At 47.3% G+C, this 18093-nt stretch overlaps 1 protein-coding gene across 3 annotated transcripts in view; it reads left to right on the top strand.

Annotated features, from left to right (window-relative positions):
- RBPMS (RNA binding protein, mRNA processing factor) overlaps window positions 1-18093 on the top strand; it is a 185798-nt gene that overhangs the window by 146148 nt on the left and 21557 nt on the right. For 2 of the 3 annotated variants that reach the window (XM_082680178.1, XM_082680177.1), the window contains exon 6: window positions 14184-14311. In XM_082680178.1, coding sequence (XP_082536304.1) covers window positions 14184-14311 — 128 coding nt within the window. Of the gene's footprint in view, window positions 1-14183; window positions 14312-17002; window positions 17260-18093 lie in introns of those variants that run through there. The other variant, XM_082680176.1, reaches the window with a different exon arrangement.

Here is an 18093-nt window from a genome sequence, read left to right on the forward strand (position 1 = left end):
CCTTTCAGAGTTTGAAGGTAATCTGGTCATCACAGACCTGAGATCCTCAGGAGATAGAGTTACTTTTCCCCTCAAATGAAGAAGCTCAGTTAGCCTAACCCCTCCAGTTCTCTTTTGGTATTTCAGGGCTTCTGACCAGGTTAGGATGCCCTGTTCTCTCAGATGAACTCTTCCTGTCATTCACATCCCAAGAATGAGTACAGTCTTCAGGAATGAGTGGAGGAGGGGGGATAGTATACAGTAGTGCTTGCCAAGTTTTTACTGTTTGTCTTACTGCAAAGTCAACAGTGCGACTGTTAACCTCCTGCACAATTAAGATCTAGGCTTTTTGTTATGGTTGTTCTTAAACTTTGTGCTTAAATCTTTCTGATTTTTATGAGGCATAGAGATGGAGAAAAACGGGAAAATACAGTCTGGCCAGTCAGGGGCTGAGGTGCATCTACTCCTAGAGCTGCTGTTGTAACTTAGTCCTGTTGTAGCAGGTGGAATTGGGTGACCGGGGAGCTGTAGATCACAGTTGCCAAAGGTACTTGGCCACTTTTTTTTTTTTTTTGCGGTACGCGGGCCCCTCACTGCTGTGGCCTCTCCCACCGCAGAGCACAGGCTCCGGACGCGCAGGCTCAGTGGCCATGGCTCACGGGCCCAGCCGCTCCGCGGCATGTGGGATCCTCCCGGACCGGGGCACGAACCCGTGTCCCCTGCATCGGCAGGCGGACTCTCAACCACTGCGCCACCAGGGAAGCCCACTTGGCCACTTTTATTTATGAGATTAAGTGGACCTTTGAGCAGATCAGATTCTCTTAGAGAAGCTGAAGGGCAGTGAGACGACTTTTAAAGGAAGCCTTGTGCTATTAAGAAAGAGCACTGTTGTTTCAAAAATAAAAAAGTGAATGCCATGTAGTTAACAAAGCTTTATCCTCTAGTGATCATCAGCTTATTCCTGGTAAAAAGAGCTGAACAGTATGTATGGGGCACAAAAGAATGAGGAAGACACATGAAAAGTGGCTGAGGGCACACATTCCAGTGCACCACTGCCTCCAACCAGCAGCTACGGCCCCAGACAATTTGACGAACCAAGGAGTTTTCTTGTAAATAGGATAGAGTTCCTATAGCAGAGACATTGTTTACACCCCCAGCTTGTGTCCTCACCTCCTTTCCTATATCAGCGTCAGTAGTTGTTGCTGTTGTTACGTAACACTGTGCACGATGCAGTGCACTTACTGTACGCGTCTCGAGCTCTCAGTTCCTTTTTGTAATGAACTTATGTGATAGCCTGTATTTTTCTCTGAGGAAACTGAGGCTCCGAGAAATTCGATAAACTGTCCAAGATTGCACAGCTAGCAACGTTTACAGCTAAGACTTGAAGAGGAGAAACACTAGTTTGACTTTCAGGTGAAACGTATTGAGTCACCTCTCCCCGCATTTCTGGAATTATGTCATGTGTGATACTGATCCAAGAAGGTCATTTGTTCTTCTCTTGTCCAGTCCTTTTCAGTCAGCATTTGCTGACTCCCCGGAGTGTTTACAGCTCTTCCAGCACTTTCCAGATGACCAATCGCATCCTCTTAACAGCCTGCCATCCTGAAATTTGAGAGAAAGTAGCCCTGACTAAATTGACATTGTTGCATCCTGTGGGCTTTGTTCATTCATGCTGGCCCTGAACTGTATTTAAGAACTAGTTTAGGGCTTCCCTGGTGGTGCAGTGGTTGAGAGTCTGCCTGCCGATGCAGGGAACACGGGTTCGTGCCCCGGTCCGGGAAGATCCCACGTGCCGCAGAGCGGCTGGGCCTGTGCGCCACGGCCGCTGAGCCTGTGCTTCCGGAGGCTGTGCTCCGCAACGGGAGAGGCCACAACAGTGAGAGGCCCGTGAACCGCAAAAAAAAAAAAAGAAAGAACTAGTTTAGTCTCTTGCTGTTGTTATTAACTGGACGCTGCTCAGTTATTTCATCCAGCTTGTGGGCTCGTGGTTCAAGCCTCTTAGAAAAGATTTTACTCAGCACCGTCCTAGAGTGTGCAGGGGGGACTGTGCTTCAGTGGTAATGTGGGACCTGTGTCACCTCTGAGAGCACAGAGGGACCAAGGAAAGCAGTTCTTGCAACAGAGGTTTCTGGAAGGGGAGTTTTGTTTACAGAAGTTTTACTCTGAGGTCACTAGATTATAAAACTGGATGAATCAAGGAAGGCAAGTTTAGAGAAGACGGAACAGGAAAGCAACTTTCTGAGTTTTCTGCGTGCTCTCAACTTTGTTACCCACGGACAGGAAGTTCTGAGCGTTCTGATGCCTTTGTTCCAAAAGGTTTTTCACAGTTCACAGTAATTGGCGGTATGAGGCTTTTCATATTTAAGTGATTGATGTCTAGCTTCCTGGAAGAAATGTTAAAACACCTCAGCACAGAGAAATGTTGAAGCAGCCTTGGCTATATCCATCAGCATTGTGGTGCTGAGGTACCGATACTAAGTAAAGACAGTGCTAGTGATATTTCGGGCATTTGGTTCACTTTTTAATACTATGAAGTGATGATCAAGACAGTGCCGTGAGGGATAGATGGCCTTACTCTTTCGTGTCATCCTCCTTATTTTCCAAGTACCATTCAGAGGCTGGAGCAGGAATAGTTTGGGAAAGCATGTTCACGTAGGGGCTTTTATAGCACTTACCACACCTGCGATTTGGCTACCATAGCGCCTGGGCTTTGACAGTCAGGATGGGTAGTGGTGGTAGTAGTCGAGTGCCCAAGCCACCTCAGTCAGGAAGGTGATAAATGATACAGTTCCCTCTAAGTCAGTTGATGTGTTCAATTTTATAATATTATTATTTTTTTAATTTTTATTTTATATTGGAGCATAGTTGATGAACAATGTTGTGTTCGGTTCAGGTGTACAGCAAAGTGATTCAGTTATACATGTATCTATTCTTATTCAAATTATTTTCCCATTTAGGTTATTATAGAATATTGGGCAGGGTTCCCTGTGCTATACAGTAGATCCTTGTTGGTTATCTATTTTATTTTATTTTTTTACATCTTTATTAGAGTATAATTGCTTTACAATGGTGTCTTAGTTTCTGCTTTATAACAAAGTGAATCAACTATACATATACATATGTTCCCATATATAATTGCAATTTGAACTTGAATTTCTAGGAGCCCAGATTATAGTATCACCTGAGAAACTATAAAATTTCTATCTGTTTATCTCTAGAGATGATGACATTTTACTTCAGTAGGTCTTTATCATTTGTGTTTTAGTCTGTGGGCTGTACCTTGTCAGTGATCGGAAAGGCCCCTTGAGAAACACAATGTTAGCATAAGCTAGTGTCATATTTTTTTCCCAAAAGATTGGATATATTTTCTTGAGTACTAGAAAGTATGCTTGGGACTTTTTGACATAGCCATGCATATTTAACTCAGAATTATTTTCAAGATAGCAAACTGCAGACTAGGATTGATCTGACACGAGAGAAAACCAGAGAAGGAGGAAGCAGGGATGACATAGGTTTTACCAGCGTGGCCCTCACCCACCTCTCATCTGTGCAGCCGGGATATCATGCTCTGCCCATGGCTTGTGAATATTCTCAACATTCCCTGTGGATAAATCAAGGGCAAATAGCCCAGGGCCAGCCCGTGAACATAGATGGGGAACCAAAAGCGTGGGTGGGGGCTGGGTAGGGCTGCTGAGCTCATAGAGCAGGAGAAGGGAAGGGATGAGAGCAGGGGCTCAGCTCAGACACACAGCTTCATTCAGAAATTTCCTCACGCGCCCCAGAGGCCAGCGTGCTATTGTATGTGTGTGGATTTGTGTTATCTGTACTTTAAGGTGTATTTTGAGGTTTTGCTTTATCAGTTCCCTAAGTCAGCTGCAGTCTCTTGAAAACTGACAAGTTATTAAAGTTTCTACCTTTTTGCCCGGGAGCGCTGCCTGTGCAGAGTTAGACTGATATTTTCTTAAAAGTCGAGGGAATGTGCTAAATTTTAAACCATTTGGGTTATTTCTCAATTTTAAATGCTCTTTTGTAAAATTTATTTATTTATTATTATTTTATTTATTTATTATTTTTTGCGGTACGCGGGCCTCTCACTGTTGTGGCCTCTCCCGTTGCGGAGCACAGGCTCCGGACGCGCAGGCTCAGTGGCCATGGCTCACGGGCCCAGCCGCCCCGCGGCATGTGGGATCTTCCTGGATCGCGGCATGAACCCGCATCCCCTGCATCGGCAGGCGGACTCTCAACCACTGCTCCACCAGGGAAGCCCCTTAAATGTTTTTTAAATGGAGGAAGAAATTTATTTTCCTTCCTTTCTACTCCCGCCAATATTCTCAGTCCAGCACAAGTTGTTGACATTTCTCATCTGCCATCTCTGTGATCCAAACCTGTAATTTCTCGTGTCTTCTTTCGCCCTTACTTAGTGTTTATATATACATAGTATGTCTCCAACTAGTTTTGTAAAACTCATGTCAAAATTACCTTATGAATATGCTTTTCTTTTTATTATAAATTTAACAAATTAAGTATTCATTACATATCATCAGTGCCAGAGAAACAGAGCAGAATTCTCATGGTCTCAAAATAACCTCATGTATTATTCATCTGCCCTAAAGTAGTGTTTTGTTTCTTTTTTGTTTTTGAAGGTGGTGACCTGTCTTTTCTAACTTAGGAAGTTAAGCTTTATGGTTTGGGTAGAATAAGCCACCATCTTAACAGTGGGTGAGAGCCTGAGCTCTGGAGCCGCACCGCTTGTATTCAGATCGTGGCTCCACTCCCCCCGGTTGCGTGGCCTTGGGCCTGTCTCTTCATCTCCAAGCCCTTAGGTAGCATCCTGCTTTTGTGACTCAGAGTAATCACAGCAGTCCTCATAAGGATGTTCTGGCGAATAAATAGGTTAAATTCTGAGAAGTATTTTGCACAAAGTATGCACTGTATAAATATCCTTATTATGACCATTTGTTATGTGACTAGTCCCATAGATGGCCACACAGCCACTCTTATGTACACTTCTGAAATCCCTTTGTAATTAAATTACCTACCACAGATGGAAAAGGCTCTTTGGGCAGCAAAAGAGGCAGAAGAAACATCTTAACTGACAGTGCAGTTCTGCACTGGAAAAGAGGAAGAAGGGGGTGTGCTGTGTAAAAGGGAGGGTTTATTCCTTCAGGGAATATTTATTGAGTGTCTCCTTTGCTCCAGACACTGTGAAAGGGCACATTAGTGAATATAGCTAGTAGTGCTCACTAGTAGGGAATAGCTAGTAGTGAATACGTGCGAGTATTCTACCCTCATGAAGCTTACCTAGGTCTCTAGCAGAGTGGGGCTGGGCGGATGTTTTCATGTGGTTTATATAATATGAAGCCAATGTTTCCTCCTGTGAAACATCCAGATTTGATTGCAGTCAGTTTCTTAACGACCATCTCTCAGAGAGAGAACCTCAAAGTTCAGTTGCCGTGTCTGGGAAGGGAATTGCCTGGGGAAGCTCTGGGTGACCCTCAACCCTGCGGTTGCAGGTCTCAGGAAGGAAGAGCTATGAAAATGCCCCATTGTGATGAGCAAGCGTAGATAACAGTGGTGACTTCAGTCAGGTCCCCAGAGGAACAGTTTTCTTCCAGTTTATTATTCTCTGGGTTCCCTTCAGCTCTCAGATCAAGAGTCAGATCCTTTTAAAACCATGGGTTGGAAGGTATTTTGGCATGGGGCCAGCTGCACAGTAAGGAAGGAACAGGACCTTGAGAGCAGTGACTGCTTGGAGGCATGGCAGAATATCATTAACTGGGGGGGAGGTGACTCTGGGCCAGCTGAGTAAAGACCAGCTTGCTTCTGGAATTTCCTTGGCATATTTTGTTGGTCTGGGTTTGCCTGCAGGTTTCAAGGGTTGCTCTAGGAATGTGTGTTACGAGAGAAAAATGTGAGTGGAGAGATAGCGGAAGTTATTAGGAAGGCGGTTTAGAAGTCCAGGTGGGAACATGCCATTTGGGTGGTAGAAGTAGGGATGGAAGGGAAAAGATAGTGTGAAAGGCACAGAGGGAATGTCATCAGTGTGGAGAGGCAGAGAAGTGAAGGGTCTGGATTCTGGACGGAGATGACTTTGATCCACGCCCTGGTTCTGTCGGTTGCTGTGAGCCAGTGGGCTAGGTATTGAACCTGTGTGCGTCTCTTTCCTCATAATGTAAAGGGGCTGGTGTTAGTACCTTCCACGAGGGTCATTAGCGCAGTGTGTGGCATATAAGGTATGCTCCGTAAGCGTTAGCTACTTTACTACTGCTGTTATCCTTTATTGTATTAGCACTTGGCAGTGATTTGGATATGGGAAATGAAGGAGGCTTTGGACCTGAATGAATGGGATAAAGGGATGTGGGGAGGTAAGAAGAGGAATGGATTTGTGAGTGCATTTTTGTATGAGTTGACTTGGATGTGTTTAGGATGTCTACGTTGGAGTGGAAATCAAAGCTGTAGATGTATGAATTATCCTAAACAGAATTAGCAATTGAAGCGAAGAAAGTGGCCCAGGACGGGATTAAAGAACAGGTAGCGTGGAAGAGGACTGAACACAGACTTGATTTCTCCTGGCGTCTCCTGCACTTCGTACGGCTGGTTCCCGGTGCAGAGCACAAAAACGACAGTCGTGATTTGCACTGAGTGGTGCTGAACACATCCTTTGAGATTTCCGCCGAATCTTTTTTTTTTAAAACATCTTTACTGGAGTATAATTGCTTTACAATGGTGTGTTAGTTTCTGCTTTATGACAAAATGAATCAGCTATATGTATACATATATCCCCATATCCCCTCCCTCTTGCATCTCCCTCCCACCCTCCCTATCCCATCCCTCTAGGTGGTCACAAAGCACCGAGCTCATCTCCCTGTGCTATGTGGCTGCTTCCCACTAGCTAGCTGTTTTACGTTTGGTAGTGTATATATGTCAGTGCCACTCTCTCACTTCGTCCCAGCTTACCTTTCCCCCTCCCCGTGTCCTCAAGTCCATTCTCTACGTTCACCAAATCTTTAGATTCTTCCCCTACACTTACCTTCTTGGAGAGCTAATGAAGTATGTGACCTTTTGTGGGAACCGAAAGGGCTGTGACAACAAATTCCCAGCAATTGGGTGGCTGAAAACAACAGAAATATATTCTCTCAGTTTAGGAGGACAGGAGTCTGAAATCAAGGCATCCTCAGCGTTGGTTCCTTATAGAGGCTCTGAGAGAGAAACCGCCCCATGCCTCTCTCCTAACCTCTGGTGGTGCCGGCAGTCCTTGGCGTTCCTTGGCTTGTAGATATATCATTCCAACCTCTGTCTCCATCTTCACCTCACCTTCTTCTCTATGTCCTCTCCTCTTCTTCCCCCGTTGCGTGGCTTGTGGGATCTTAGTTCCCCGACCATGGATCGAACCGGGGCCCTTGGCAGTAACAGTGCAGAGTCCTAACCACTGGACCACCAGAGAATTCCCCTCTCCTCTTCTTATAGGGACATCAGTCATTGGATTTACCCGACCCCCCAATCTAGGATGATTTCATCTTGAGATCCTTAAATAATTACATTTCCAAAATTTCTCTTTTCAAAAAGTTACATTCTGAGGTTCTGGGCAGATGTGAATTTTGGGGGGGACACCGTTCAAACCTCTGCAGGAGCTGTGTGCACTTTGCTCTGCCACAGAAACGGGGAATGTGCTATATTTTTAGCCCTCACACCAGAAGAGCACGTCCTAATGGGGTAGTCCTCAAAAGAGTGGGCCTCTTAAGGCTGGTGTTTCAAGGGTTTACTTAACAAACTTGGATCAACTACTTGCAGAGGTATGTGAGTAGGAGTTGATTGCTTCACAGAAGCCTTGATTTATTTTTCTTTGGAATTTTTCATCAATCTTGGGTCTTCTGTGTCATGACTGCTGTTTTTTCTGGCCAAATTCTTCATCTCTCAGGCAAGCTCTCCTGGAGGACTCTGTCCCTGAGTTTGTTCTAGTAAACCGAGTATGCTAAAAGCTAGAGGTGAAGACCACCTGCTCTCCAGGGGCCTGTCACCACCACCAGTAGTGGGGACATCCCCATGTCAGGGAGGACAGGATGGTATGTGACGGGGAGCCTGAACCATGAGACATGAGACCTGGATTCTAATCCCAGTTCAGACACTATGAGACCTTGGATAGATCTTTTCTCATCATTAAAATGAGACAGCCATTCCTGCCCCTTTTTCCAGAGCTTTTAATGAGGATCCGGAATAATGACGTACAAGCACTCAGCAGCTGTGTATAAAAAGTATGAAAATAGGCGTTATTAAAACAGGATTGAGGGGCTTCCCTGGTGGCGCAGTGGTTGAGAGTCCGTCTGCCGATGCAGGGGACGCGGGTTCGTGCCCCGGTCCGGGTAGATCCCACATGACGCGGGGCGGCTGGGCCCGTGAGCCATGGCCGCTGGGCCTGCGCGTCCAGAGCCTGTGCTCCGCAACGGGAGAGGCCACAGCAGTGAGAGGCCCGCGTACCACAAAAAAAAAAAAAAAAAACAGGATTGAAATGTAATCTTATTTAAAATGTAGCATTGGCATGCTCTCACATTCATCCTCTTTCAGTACCTATTTCTCTCCCACATGGGATTGAATGAACCTAGAATTTGTTCATTTCCTCCTGAAGGGCAAGGTATTTTTTTTTCTCCATTCGTTTTATCAAGTATGAGCAAATGGTTGACTTCTTGATACTTTCTGGTGGTAGGCACCAGGGTAAGCAAAGAGTGAGCACTTAGAGCCCTGGAAGATGCAGAATGCAGCAGAGCAGAGGGTACCGATTGCTCCCAAGAAGGCCAGCCTCACCTCACCTCACCTCCACCCCCGGGGAAGTGACATCTAAGTGGAATCCTTTGAAGAATGCATAAGAGTTAAGCCAGGTGAAAGGAAAGAACACTCCCAGCAGAGGGAAAAAGAGTGTACTAGACCTAGAAGTGGGAAGGGAACCATGTATGGTCAAGCCAGGACAATGGCTGATGGATCCTAGACCGGGAGGGAAGACCAGGTGAGAGCCGGGCTGGAGAGGTGGGTGGTGATGGCAAGATCATGCGGGGTCTTCTAGGCTATGGTCACATCCTGTCCAGAGAGCAAAGAGAAATCATAGGTTATTTAAGCAGGAGAGTGACATTACTAAATTGTGTATTTTTAAAGTTGACCCAGGTGCAGTGTAGCGGCCCAGGAGGCCCTTTTCGGTAATCCAGTGATGGGAGTTAGGATCACAGTGATGATAGGATAGATTCAATAGGACCTTGGTGAAAGATCGAATGTGAGGGAAGGTGGGGTGACTTCCAGGTCACCGTGGCTAAGCAGCATCTTTTACTGAAATCTGGAACCAAGGAAGACAGGCCACTGGAGGGAGTGTGTTTCGTTTGGGACATGTTGAGCACGAGATTGCCGTGGAATATTTCCAAATAGAAATATCCAAGAGACAAAGTAAATACTGACTTAAAAGTTCTTGGGCCGTGTGTTCGCAGCTATCCTAAGGTCGCTCCATTAAAGAGTCTCCTTGTTCCTCTTTATCTCAGTTGTCTCTAAGAGTCATTCATCTTTATCCGTTTCAATGTGACCTTAGACTGGAAGCCTCGCCTGTCTGCATCCTTGTTTCCTCACCCAGATGAAAAGGCAGGCTAGGTGATCTTCATGAGCTCTTTCGGTTTAAACATTCATCAGACTTTGCAGTTCTTTCTTTTCAAAGGGATTGGAGGTTGGAATTGGGGACGTTTCTAGTCTTCGTTGGTTAGAATTCAGTTTGAACTCTCCCGGTTGCATACTCTTATGCTAAGAAAAAGGCCTATTCAGATGTATATTGTGAGCCCTCAACAACGTTATCCTCAGAGGTGCCAAAGGAGAAAAGGATGTAGCCAGATCTGGCGCCTAGGGAAAGGATTGACCCAGCCTCTCAGGAGGGTCAGATTAGGCCCAGACAAAAGCCCTGGGCTTCTGATCTCTTTCTGCTCCCTGGGGCCTGGCTCACTCTGGGTGGTCAAGAGCCTCTTTTGTTAGGGGACCTTAACCCCCTCCCCGACTCCAGTTCATCCCAATGGGCCTAGGGCGGCAAACTTATCTTCTTTTTTCAGCCTTCCCGTCCTGTTAAGTCAGAGCAGGCTGCGTGGCGGCTCCGGAAGGTGAAGCCCACCTGAGCGGTGCTGGCGTCTCTCCTTCCACCCGGGAGTCGTACAAAGGGCTTGGGCTGTGGAAAACCTGTCTCTAGCTGCTGTAATTTTCTCAAGCCCACATTAGCAACAAAAAAGAGCGTACAGATGCTAAAAGCTTGTGCAGCTCACTGCCCTCTTCCATCAAAGGAGAGCGTGTGCCGTTTCGGGGAGTCTGCAGCCGCATGGTGAAATGCAGGCGTCCATGAGGGCTGCTCTCCCACCGGTGTGATCCTGACCGGGGCCGGCTGCCTCTGCTGTGCCTGTGCGGTTCTGTCACTCGTGGGTGGCCCTGAGCCAAGCGAGGGATGTCGGGCTGGGTCAGCTTTGACCCTCCAGTTTCACTCCCAAAACAAGTCCAGGATTATCGCTGTCATTTGCATTTTCTCTCCTGGAGTGTTTCATTCATGTATTCAACAGATACTGTGTAACAGGTACTATCCCGGGCACTTTGAAAGCAAAATGCCTAACACTTTACTCAAGCAGCTAATAATAGAATAAGAAAGACAAGTAGGAAGATAGCAGTGGTTCTCATACTTAGGCGTGCATCGGAATCACCTGGAGGGCAGAATTTCTGGTTTAGTAGGTCTGGGGTGAGCCGAGAATTTGCATTCCCCCCGTGCCCCCTGCTGCTGTTTCTGCTGGTCCAGGGAGCCACCTGCGGGAGCTGCAGTGCTGATGGGAAGCTGTGGCTTGGGGACATGGGGGAGGGAGTGAACAGCTCCACCTGGGTTGTTTACCTTTCTTCCTGTTATCTTACCCGCTGTACGGCTTGGGTCAGATTTATCAACACCTCAGTTTGCGGGGCCATTAAAGCTCTCTCAAGCTCCCCCCCCCCCGGGCCCTCCAGGGGCTCAGGGTACCTTGGCCACTGAAGTTCGTCAAGAGAGCCTATTTCGTTCCCTCCCAGGTGTTTCCTTGTTCCTTCTTTCTTCCCCACCCCTCTCTGGCTACTCATTGCCCACCTGCCCGTCCTCTCTCAGCTGGGCTTCCAGGAGCTACAGGAATGAATTCAGACTTCCGAGATTTTGAAGAGGCGCTTACTTTAAAAACCGGTCCCTGGGTGACAGCAGCTGCAGGAGCGGTTTTCAAGCTGTTTTCTCCGGAACCCTGGTGTACTTTCTGGGGACTCAACAGGGGTGGAGGTCCTCCAGCCGTCCCCACGACCACCAGCAAGTCAACCCAAACTGCTGCACTCTTAGTAAACAAGAGTTTCTGGGAAACACGTTTGAAGAAAGGTTCCATCGCTTTTATTTTTCACTTTGAAGATTCTTGCTCCAAAGCACTTGCTCTTGTTTGAGCCTCTGCCTTTGCTCCATTTTTTTTTTTTTTTCTGGTGGATATGACAAATACTGCAAGGACTGAGAAATTTTAGATCTAGTTCCTATGGATGTTCCCTCAGTTCCTTTAACAAAGAAAACAGTGGTGTATCTTTAAACAACTTGTAGAATTTTCTGTCAGGGACTATTCAGGACAACAAGCAGCACTGCAGGCTAAATGCCGGGGTCAGAGCTGGCCCAGGGGTGCAGACTTGAGTGAGACCTGGCTCCTGCCCGCAGAAGGTGTCGTCGGTAACCCCCTCCCTGCCGTCCTCTCCCCGTTCTCAGCGACACAGAGCATCACCGCTGACATATTTTGAGTGCATCCTCCTCCGGACCGTAACTCCAGATCCATCCCGAGAGGAGATGGAAGAAGGGATTTATCCCGTGTGCATTTGCCCTAGTCTCTTTTAGGCCTCTGCTTCGCTACCTGACTATATACTATTTATGACTCTGCAACTTTGGGTTTAGAGGGTTTGGAAGCAGCCCCCACCCCCACCCCGTTCAGCTGGGCTAGGTTTTATGCAAATATCAATCAGTGAGTTGTCTCCAAGCATCTGTATAGGCCCAGCGTGAAGTCATGCTTTAGGGTAAAATGTGGAAATGTATGGAAATCGTAAATTCCATCTGGCTGAGATTGAAACCCAGACTGTCTCTTTAGGATCAGATATCTTAAAAGACACACATTTGAAAACCTTTCTAAAGGAAGCCCCAGGGTGCCCTGCAGCCAGCCTCACCTTTAGCCCGTCAGGCTGCAGGCCAGGCACAGCCCCTCTGATGCTGGTTGAGAGACTTCTGCCGTCACAGTGGGGCTGGACAAGCGTGGGCTGAGAAATTAGTGTGTCCTGGGTCTTGAGACTCTTGCCTTTAAAAAAAAAAGACTCAGTGTCTTAAAATAGCATGGTAGCTGAAATAACAATAACAGCAACAGTAATAGCTTGCCATTCCTGAGAATGGTTGTTTGTTTAAAATAAAATCTGAGGCATTGGTTCTGGGGCTATTTGGTTTCCACGAGCTGGGCTCTCACAAGAGTTGTTGCTCTAATGGACATCATGTGGTCTCATCACGACAGGAAACATGGGGGTCTGTGAAGCGTTGTCTTAACCCCTCTGTAAGGAATTTCCTTACAGAAACTGCAGACACCTACACACCCTAGAACTGGAAGTAGGTGGTATAGACCTGATCACTTTAAAGAGGGCTATGGTGCTAGTATTCTCCTCTTCAGATAATTACTATTAGTCTGCTCTTTTGGCCTAGGCTTCCCAGCCTAGATAGACAGGCCATCTGTGTTCCCATCACCAAGTCTTGAGGTCGTGTCAACTGCCTTGTTGAGAGAGGGAGTCGGGGCGGCCACATATATAACCCCACCTTGCGGGCATCCCCGGCTGCCCCCTGACGCGTCCTGATTGGTCAGCTCTGGACCGTCTCTCAGCCTGTTGGAAGCTCTTGAATGCAGGAGCCGTGCGCACACCCTGTCCGCTGGCGCAGACGCGCACACGGCCTCAGCTGCCTTCCGCTGGTTCTGTAGAGCAGTCCCCACGTCACACTCAGCAAAGCGGTTTTCTGTGTCTAACCCCCTTCCCACGCTGAAAACCCTGCCCGGGGTCAGAATTGGGGGAGATGGGGGAGACCTACAATGCAGGCCTGCGCTGGCTTTAGATGGTGGGAGGGAGTGAAGGGACCCTCTTGACCTTGGGTCGCGTGCACTGTACCCTTGTGGGACGTCCTGAATGGCACGGGCACTGATGGCTTCGCCGGGTCACCTTTTCCTGACTTCCTCGGTGGCCCTGGGGGGGCATCCGGGCCTACTTGATGTCAGACTTTGACAGGTGATAAAAGCACGTATTGAGATGGCCGCTTCACAGGTTCCAGATCCAGAACTATTGACTGAGGTTATTTTTGCCTTTGCTGAGACGCTCCCCTGTGTGTTTGCTGTTACTTTAATGGGTTGCTTCCTGATCCATGCTGAGGCCCGGTACTTGCCCTTCAACCCGGCAAACTGCAGCTTGACCTGAGTGGAATCGGAGGTCCACGAGGTCCCTTTAGACCAGTCAGTTGGCAACATGACTCATCGTTTTTCCCCTAGAAAATAAAATCTGTGTAAACAGCAATTGTGAACGTCCTTATTTGGATTTTTGTGGGGCTTAACTTTAATCGGCATACCCCAGGCTTTGCACTTCCATTCTCTGAACTTTTAACACCTTACGTGCCCTATAGGCACAGTGTCTGGCCTTGTGCTTCTAAACAGAAACCGTTTGGTGATCCCGATACTTGTCAGTAGTAATTATGCTGATTCACAGGAAAGTCCTCCCGTGCTTCTGGTCTGTCGCCGTTCTCCCAAAGGCTCTGCAGTGAGTCTTCATGGGAGATCGCCTCCTAGTTCTTTCTTCCTCTTTTCCTCGGAGGACCCCGTTTGCTGTTTGGTGCAGGAAGTCCCCACTGTTCGTGGGTTCCCCCGAGCTACAGTTGGAAAGACATCAGAGTGTCCAGGGTGGAGCCCGGGCCTGAGATCTCAGCAGGCCAGACAGGAAGCAGATTTCTTGCTTTTTTTTGTCCATTTTGTATTTACCATTCTCTTGCTTAGTGTTTGGGGGGACCGGAGCCAACAGGTTATTGAAAGAATGAGAGCGACTTGACTTCTGACATTGATTGGGGCTCGGGGCTACACTGGGTGTTTTGTTTCTGATTTGAAGCCAGCTGTTTGGTAACCACTAACTCTTCCCTTATTCTTTTCTTGCAGATGAGCTCACAGTGCCTGCACTTTACCCCAGTAGCCCTGAAGTGTGGGCCCCGTACCCTCTGTACCCAGCGGAGCTAGCGCCTGCTCTACCTCCTGCTTTCACCTACCCCGCCTCACTGCATGCCCAGGTAATTCATACCCATCGGCCACGACTTCACTCCACCAGCAGCCCTTTCAAACCTGGTTCCCCAGGGCACACCATACAACTAACCCCTATCCAGCTAACAGATCCGCCTTCAAGAGATTACTGATCCCCTCTGAATCAAGCTGACACTCCTCCAGGACTTCCGAGGACCGTCTGACGGCAATGATATCACCCACTGCCTGATGTTTGCCCCAAAAACACCTCTCTCTTCCTTAATGATCTCACCCTCATATCACACACGAGAGACTGGGCCCAGGTCACCTCCCCAGCCAGCTAGAGGGTGTCACGGGAGCAGAGATGTGTGTGCCTTGCCGTGGGGAAGGGCTGCAGAGGAAGGTGTGCGCTTGTTATAAGAGCTACCTGTCTGCGTGTGCTGCTGTGTGCTGAGGTCTCTTCTCTTGTGTTCTGGGAGCTCTAGGGACGAAGGAGCAAGCTGGGAGCTTCCAGGAGGAAGGTTATGTGCTGTGATACATATGTTAAAGAAGAGATTAAGGGTTCCTTTTTTCCATTTTTAAGAGACCCTGTAGAAAAGGAGGTACAGTATAGTGTCTTAAATGTAATTATAGGTCAAGGTAGAGGTATCTCTTCTGACCAGCTTTCTTTCTTAGTTAAAATAGCCTGGGCTTTATGAACAAACTCCGCTGTTTCTTCACAAAGATTAGTCTACCTACCAACCCTTTCTCTTCCCTTGGAAACGATGTTTCTCTTAGCTTTGCTTTTAGTGCCAGTGGTAGTAATCAAGGTTAGGATTCAGCGTGATGATCAATAATAACAAATAAGATAGAAAGAATATAACTCTCATTTGTCTTACTGCATGTGTAACTCCTCTAAAAGCAGGAAAGCCTGTTTTTAAAAAGTTACCAGCCTGAACAGGTGGGGTTTTTGTTTGTTTTGCTTAGTGTTTGTGTACCAGGCTGGATGAAATAATTAAAAGTCTTATGTTGTACACAACTTACTGTGTTGTGCAAGACACCTATACGCGGCCCCAGCGAGGGTCTCCCAGGCAGGCCATGGGGTCGGGAGTGTTCTCAGCTGGACCTCCTTCCATCCTCTCTCAGCTGAGTTGTTGATGCTCCGTATGTGCACGGACAGCCCAGCCTCCCAGGGACCGTGCAGGCAGACTATAAAGAGAAGGCCTCGGTACCTGGGCCTCGGAAGTGATCACCCTTTGTGTTGGAAGAAGGGGGTAGAAAGGAGTACAGGTAGTGAGGAGAAAGGTGGTGGTGGGGAGAGTGTTTGGCACCGAAAACACAGTAACGGGGGTTCTTCCGAGACTGATGACCCAGTTTCCGGATTCACTGTGCTTTCTGCTTTCCCTTCCCTGTTGCGTTTTCCACCCTTGTCCGTGTCAGTGCTTGGTCACCCTTGCAGCGGCAGGTAGCGGGGGAGGGCAGAGGGAAAGGAAACGGGCTGATGCCTTCTGCTGAGTTATCAGAATGCTCGTAGTGACCTTAGATTATTTTGTAGATGCCGTGGAGCAACTCAGAAAGTCCCCTGTGTTTGTGGCCCACCCCTGCCATCTGGGGACATGTGACCCACCTCTTCCTGTGCTGCCTAGATACAGGTCAATTGACGACTGAGGCAAATGTTAATAATACCATGAAATGGTGCCAAGTTTGCCTAGTCTTCTAAATACCCATGGCTTTGGTTAATCGGCACCAAAGCCTTTCACCACTGTCCTGGAAAAGCAGGAGTTGACAGTGGCCAGAAAGGACTGCGAATGGCGGCTTTGGGCCATGATGTCTGGGTAATTTGCCCTTGCTTCATTCATAGAATGGATGAAATCAGAAGTCATTCTGGGGAATACGGTGGGAGAAGGAGGGTAAAAAGTCTTAAGAGATCAGAAAGCCCAGGCCATTGTGAGAAAGGATGAGGAGAGACAGTGCCAAGATTACATGGACTCAACCGTTATGCTTTACTGGGATGTATCGCCCAGGGTGGCACCTTCCCTGTGAGCTCTTCCCTGACCTTGAGGCTCTCCCAGCCAGGAATCCACCTGGTGCTGCCACATCAGTCCTACGGTTGGTGGGACTTTCTTCTGATACCAGTGAGGTCCTTGTGCTCAACCCCACTTCTTGTTTGGGGTCATTCCCAGTGCAAGCTTGGGTTCTGTATCCTAAAGACTGATGAACAAATACGGTCATTTAAATGTCTTTGTCCGGTGTGAGAATCGTAGAATGAACTGGGAGAGGCTTGACAGATCAGCTGGTCTGACCCATTTTACAGATGAGGAAACAGACTGGAGAAGAGGAGAGAGCTGTCCAGAGTCGCAAGTGCTCTGCCATGACCAGAGCCAGCTCGCCTGACTCCCAGCTCTTTCCACACCTCAGTGCTGGCTCACCAAAGACTAATTCTTTGATGGAATTTTGGAAAGGCCTTGCTCCAGTGACTCCTTGGATCTTTCTCCTGTAACTAGATGGGAAGCCTGTAAGAAGAGACTTGGAGACAGAGACGAGGGAATCAGAACTTAACCTTCACCCAGAGGGCCTGAGAGAATTTTTATTAACTGGAGGTAGAGCAGAGGGGAGACCAAAATGGAGCGTCCTCTTAGTGGCTAATTCCATTTTTGTTTCGGAAATCGTATTATGTCTTTGGAGATCAGCTTTTAAATAATTTTGCTTTTCTTAGTGATGTTGTGCTCTGTTTTGAGACGTGGATTTTTTTTTTCTTCTAGTGTTTCTCTCCTGAGGCAAAGCCCAACACACCTGTCTTTTGTCCACTTCTCCAGCAAATTAGATTTGTCTCTGGGAATGTGTTTGTAACATATCAACCTCCTGCAGACCAGCAGAGGGAGCTCCCATGTTGAATTTGCTTGTTAGCTCTTTCTTCCCCCTTTTGCAAAAACTATTTCTTGGTAACATTTGAGATTTCAATAAAAATTTTAATTAGAGAAAAAACGATCTCAAGTAGACTGCAGCGTTTTGTTTTCATGCTGATGCGATTTTGGAGCTAAGATGTTATCTCAGATTTTGGGAGAGCTGGGCCCGTGACCCTCAGTATACCTTATATGTGAGAAGGACTCAGCATCCCAGGGAGACTTGGTCCAGAGCCGAGGCCTCACTGCTGCTCGTATCTTCTTGGGCTCCTGAACCCTCAAGAGCTGCATATTGGAAGATTCTCATTCTAGCATCCATGTGTCACATCTGCCAGGAGATCTTGCTTCAACGAGGGTAGAAGTGTTTTCAGTCTGTGTGATCCAGAAGGAGGACCCAGGAGAGACAGAAATTGTCATCGAAAAGGAGTTGCGTCATATTTCTACTTCTGCCCAGCTTCCATCTGTGGTCGTGTACCTCCATCTCTAAATTGAAGATGCTTATGTGACATCAAATCCCATTTTTTAAAGAATTATTGGATAACGTAATCGGACTGTAAGCTTCAGTACTGCCTTTTTACTTTTAGGGATGAAAGAACATCTATTTCTAAGAGCATCCGATTTCTAAGAAGATGGTTAACATTGTAAGAAATGATCATCCTGCTTGCTTTCACCGTCACTGGTATTTGAAGTTTATTAAATATATTATGTGAGTCACAGTGAACAGCAGAGGAAGGTTTCATTCATGACTTTTAGGAAAGTTATGCTCCGAAGAGAAGGTCCAGACAGTTCCTCTCACCTCCTAGTCACACAATCTCAGCTTTTTAAGTCTGGGTTCATTTTTGCTTTTAGTCTTGTTGCTGCTGGGATTGAGAGAAAGCCAGTAAAATGCACTGTCCTCACGACACTCTAGAAACAATACTATTTCACTTGACCAGCATCATAGTGTTGGG

The sequence above is a fragment of the Grampus griseus genome, assembly GCF_964374135.1.
Source record: "Grampus griseus genome assembly, chromosome: 21".
Classification (NCBI taxonomy): Eukaryota; Metazoa; Chordata; class Mammalia; order Artiodactyla; family Delphinidae; genus Grampus; species Grampus griseus.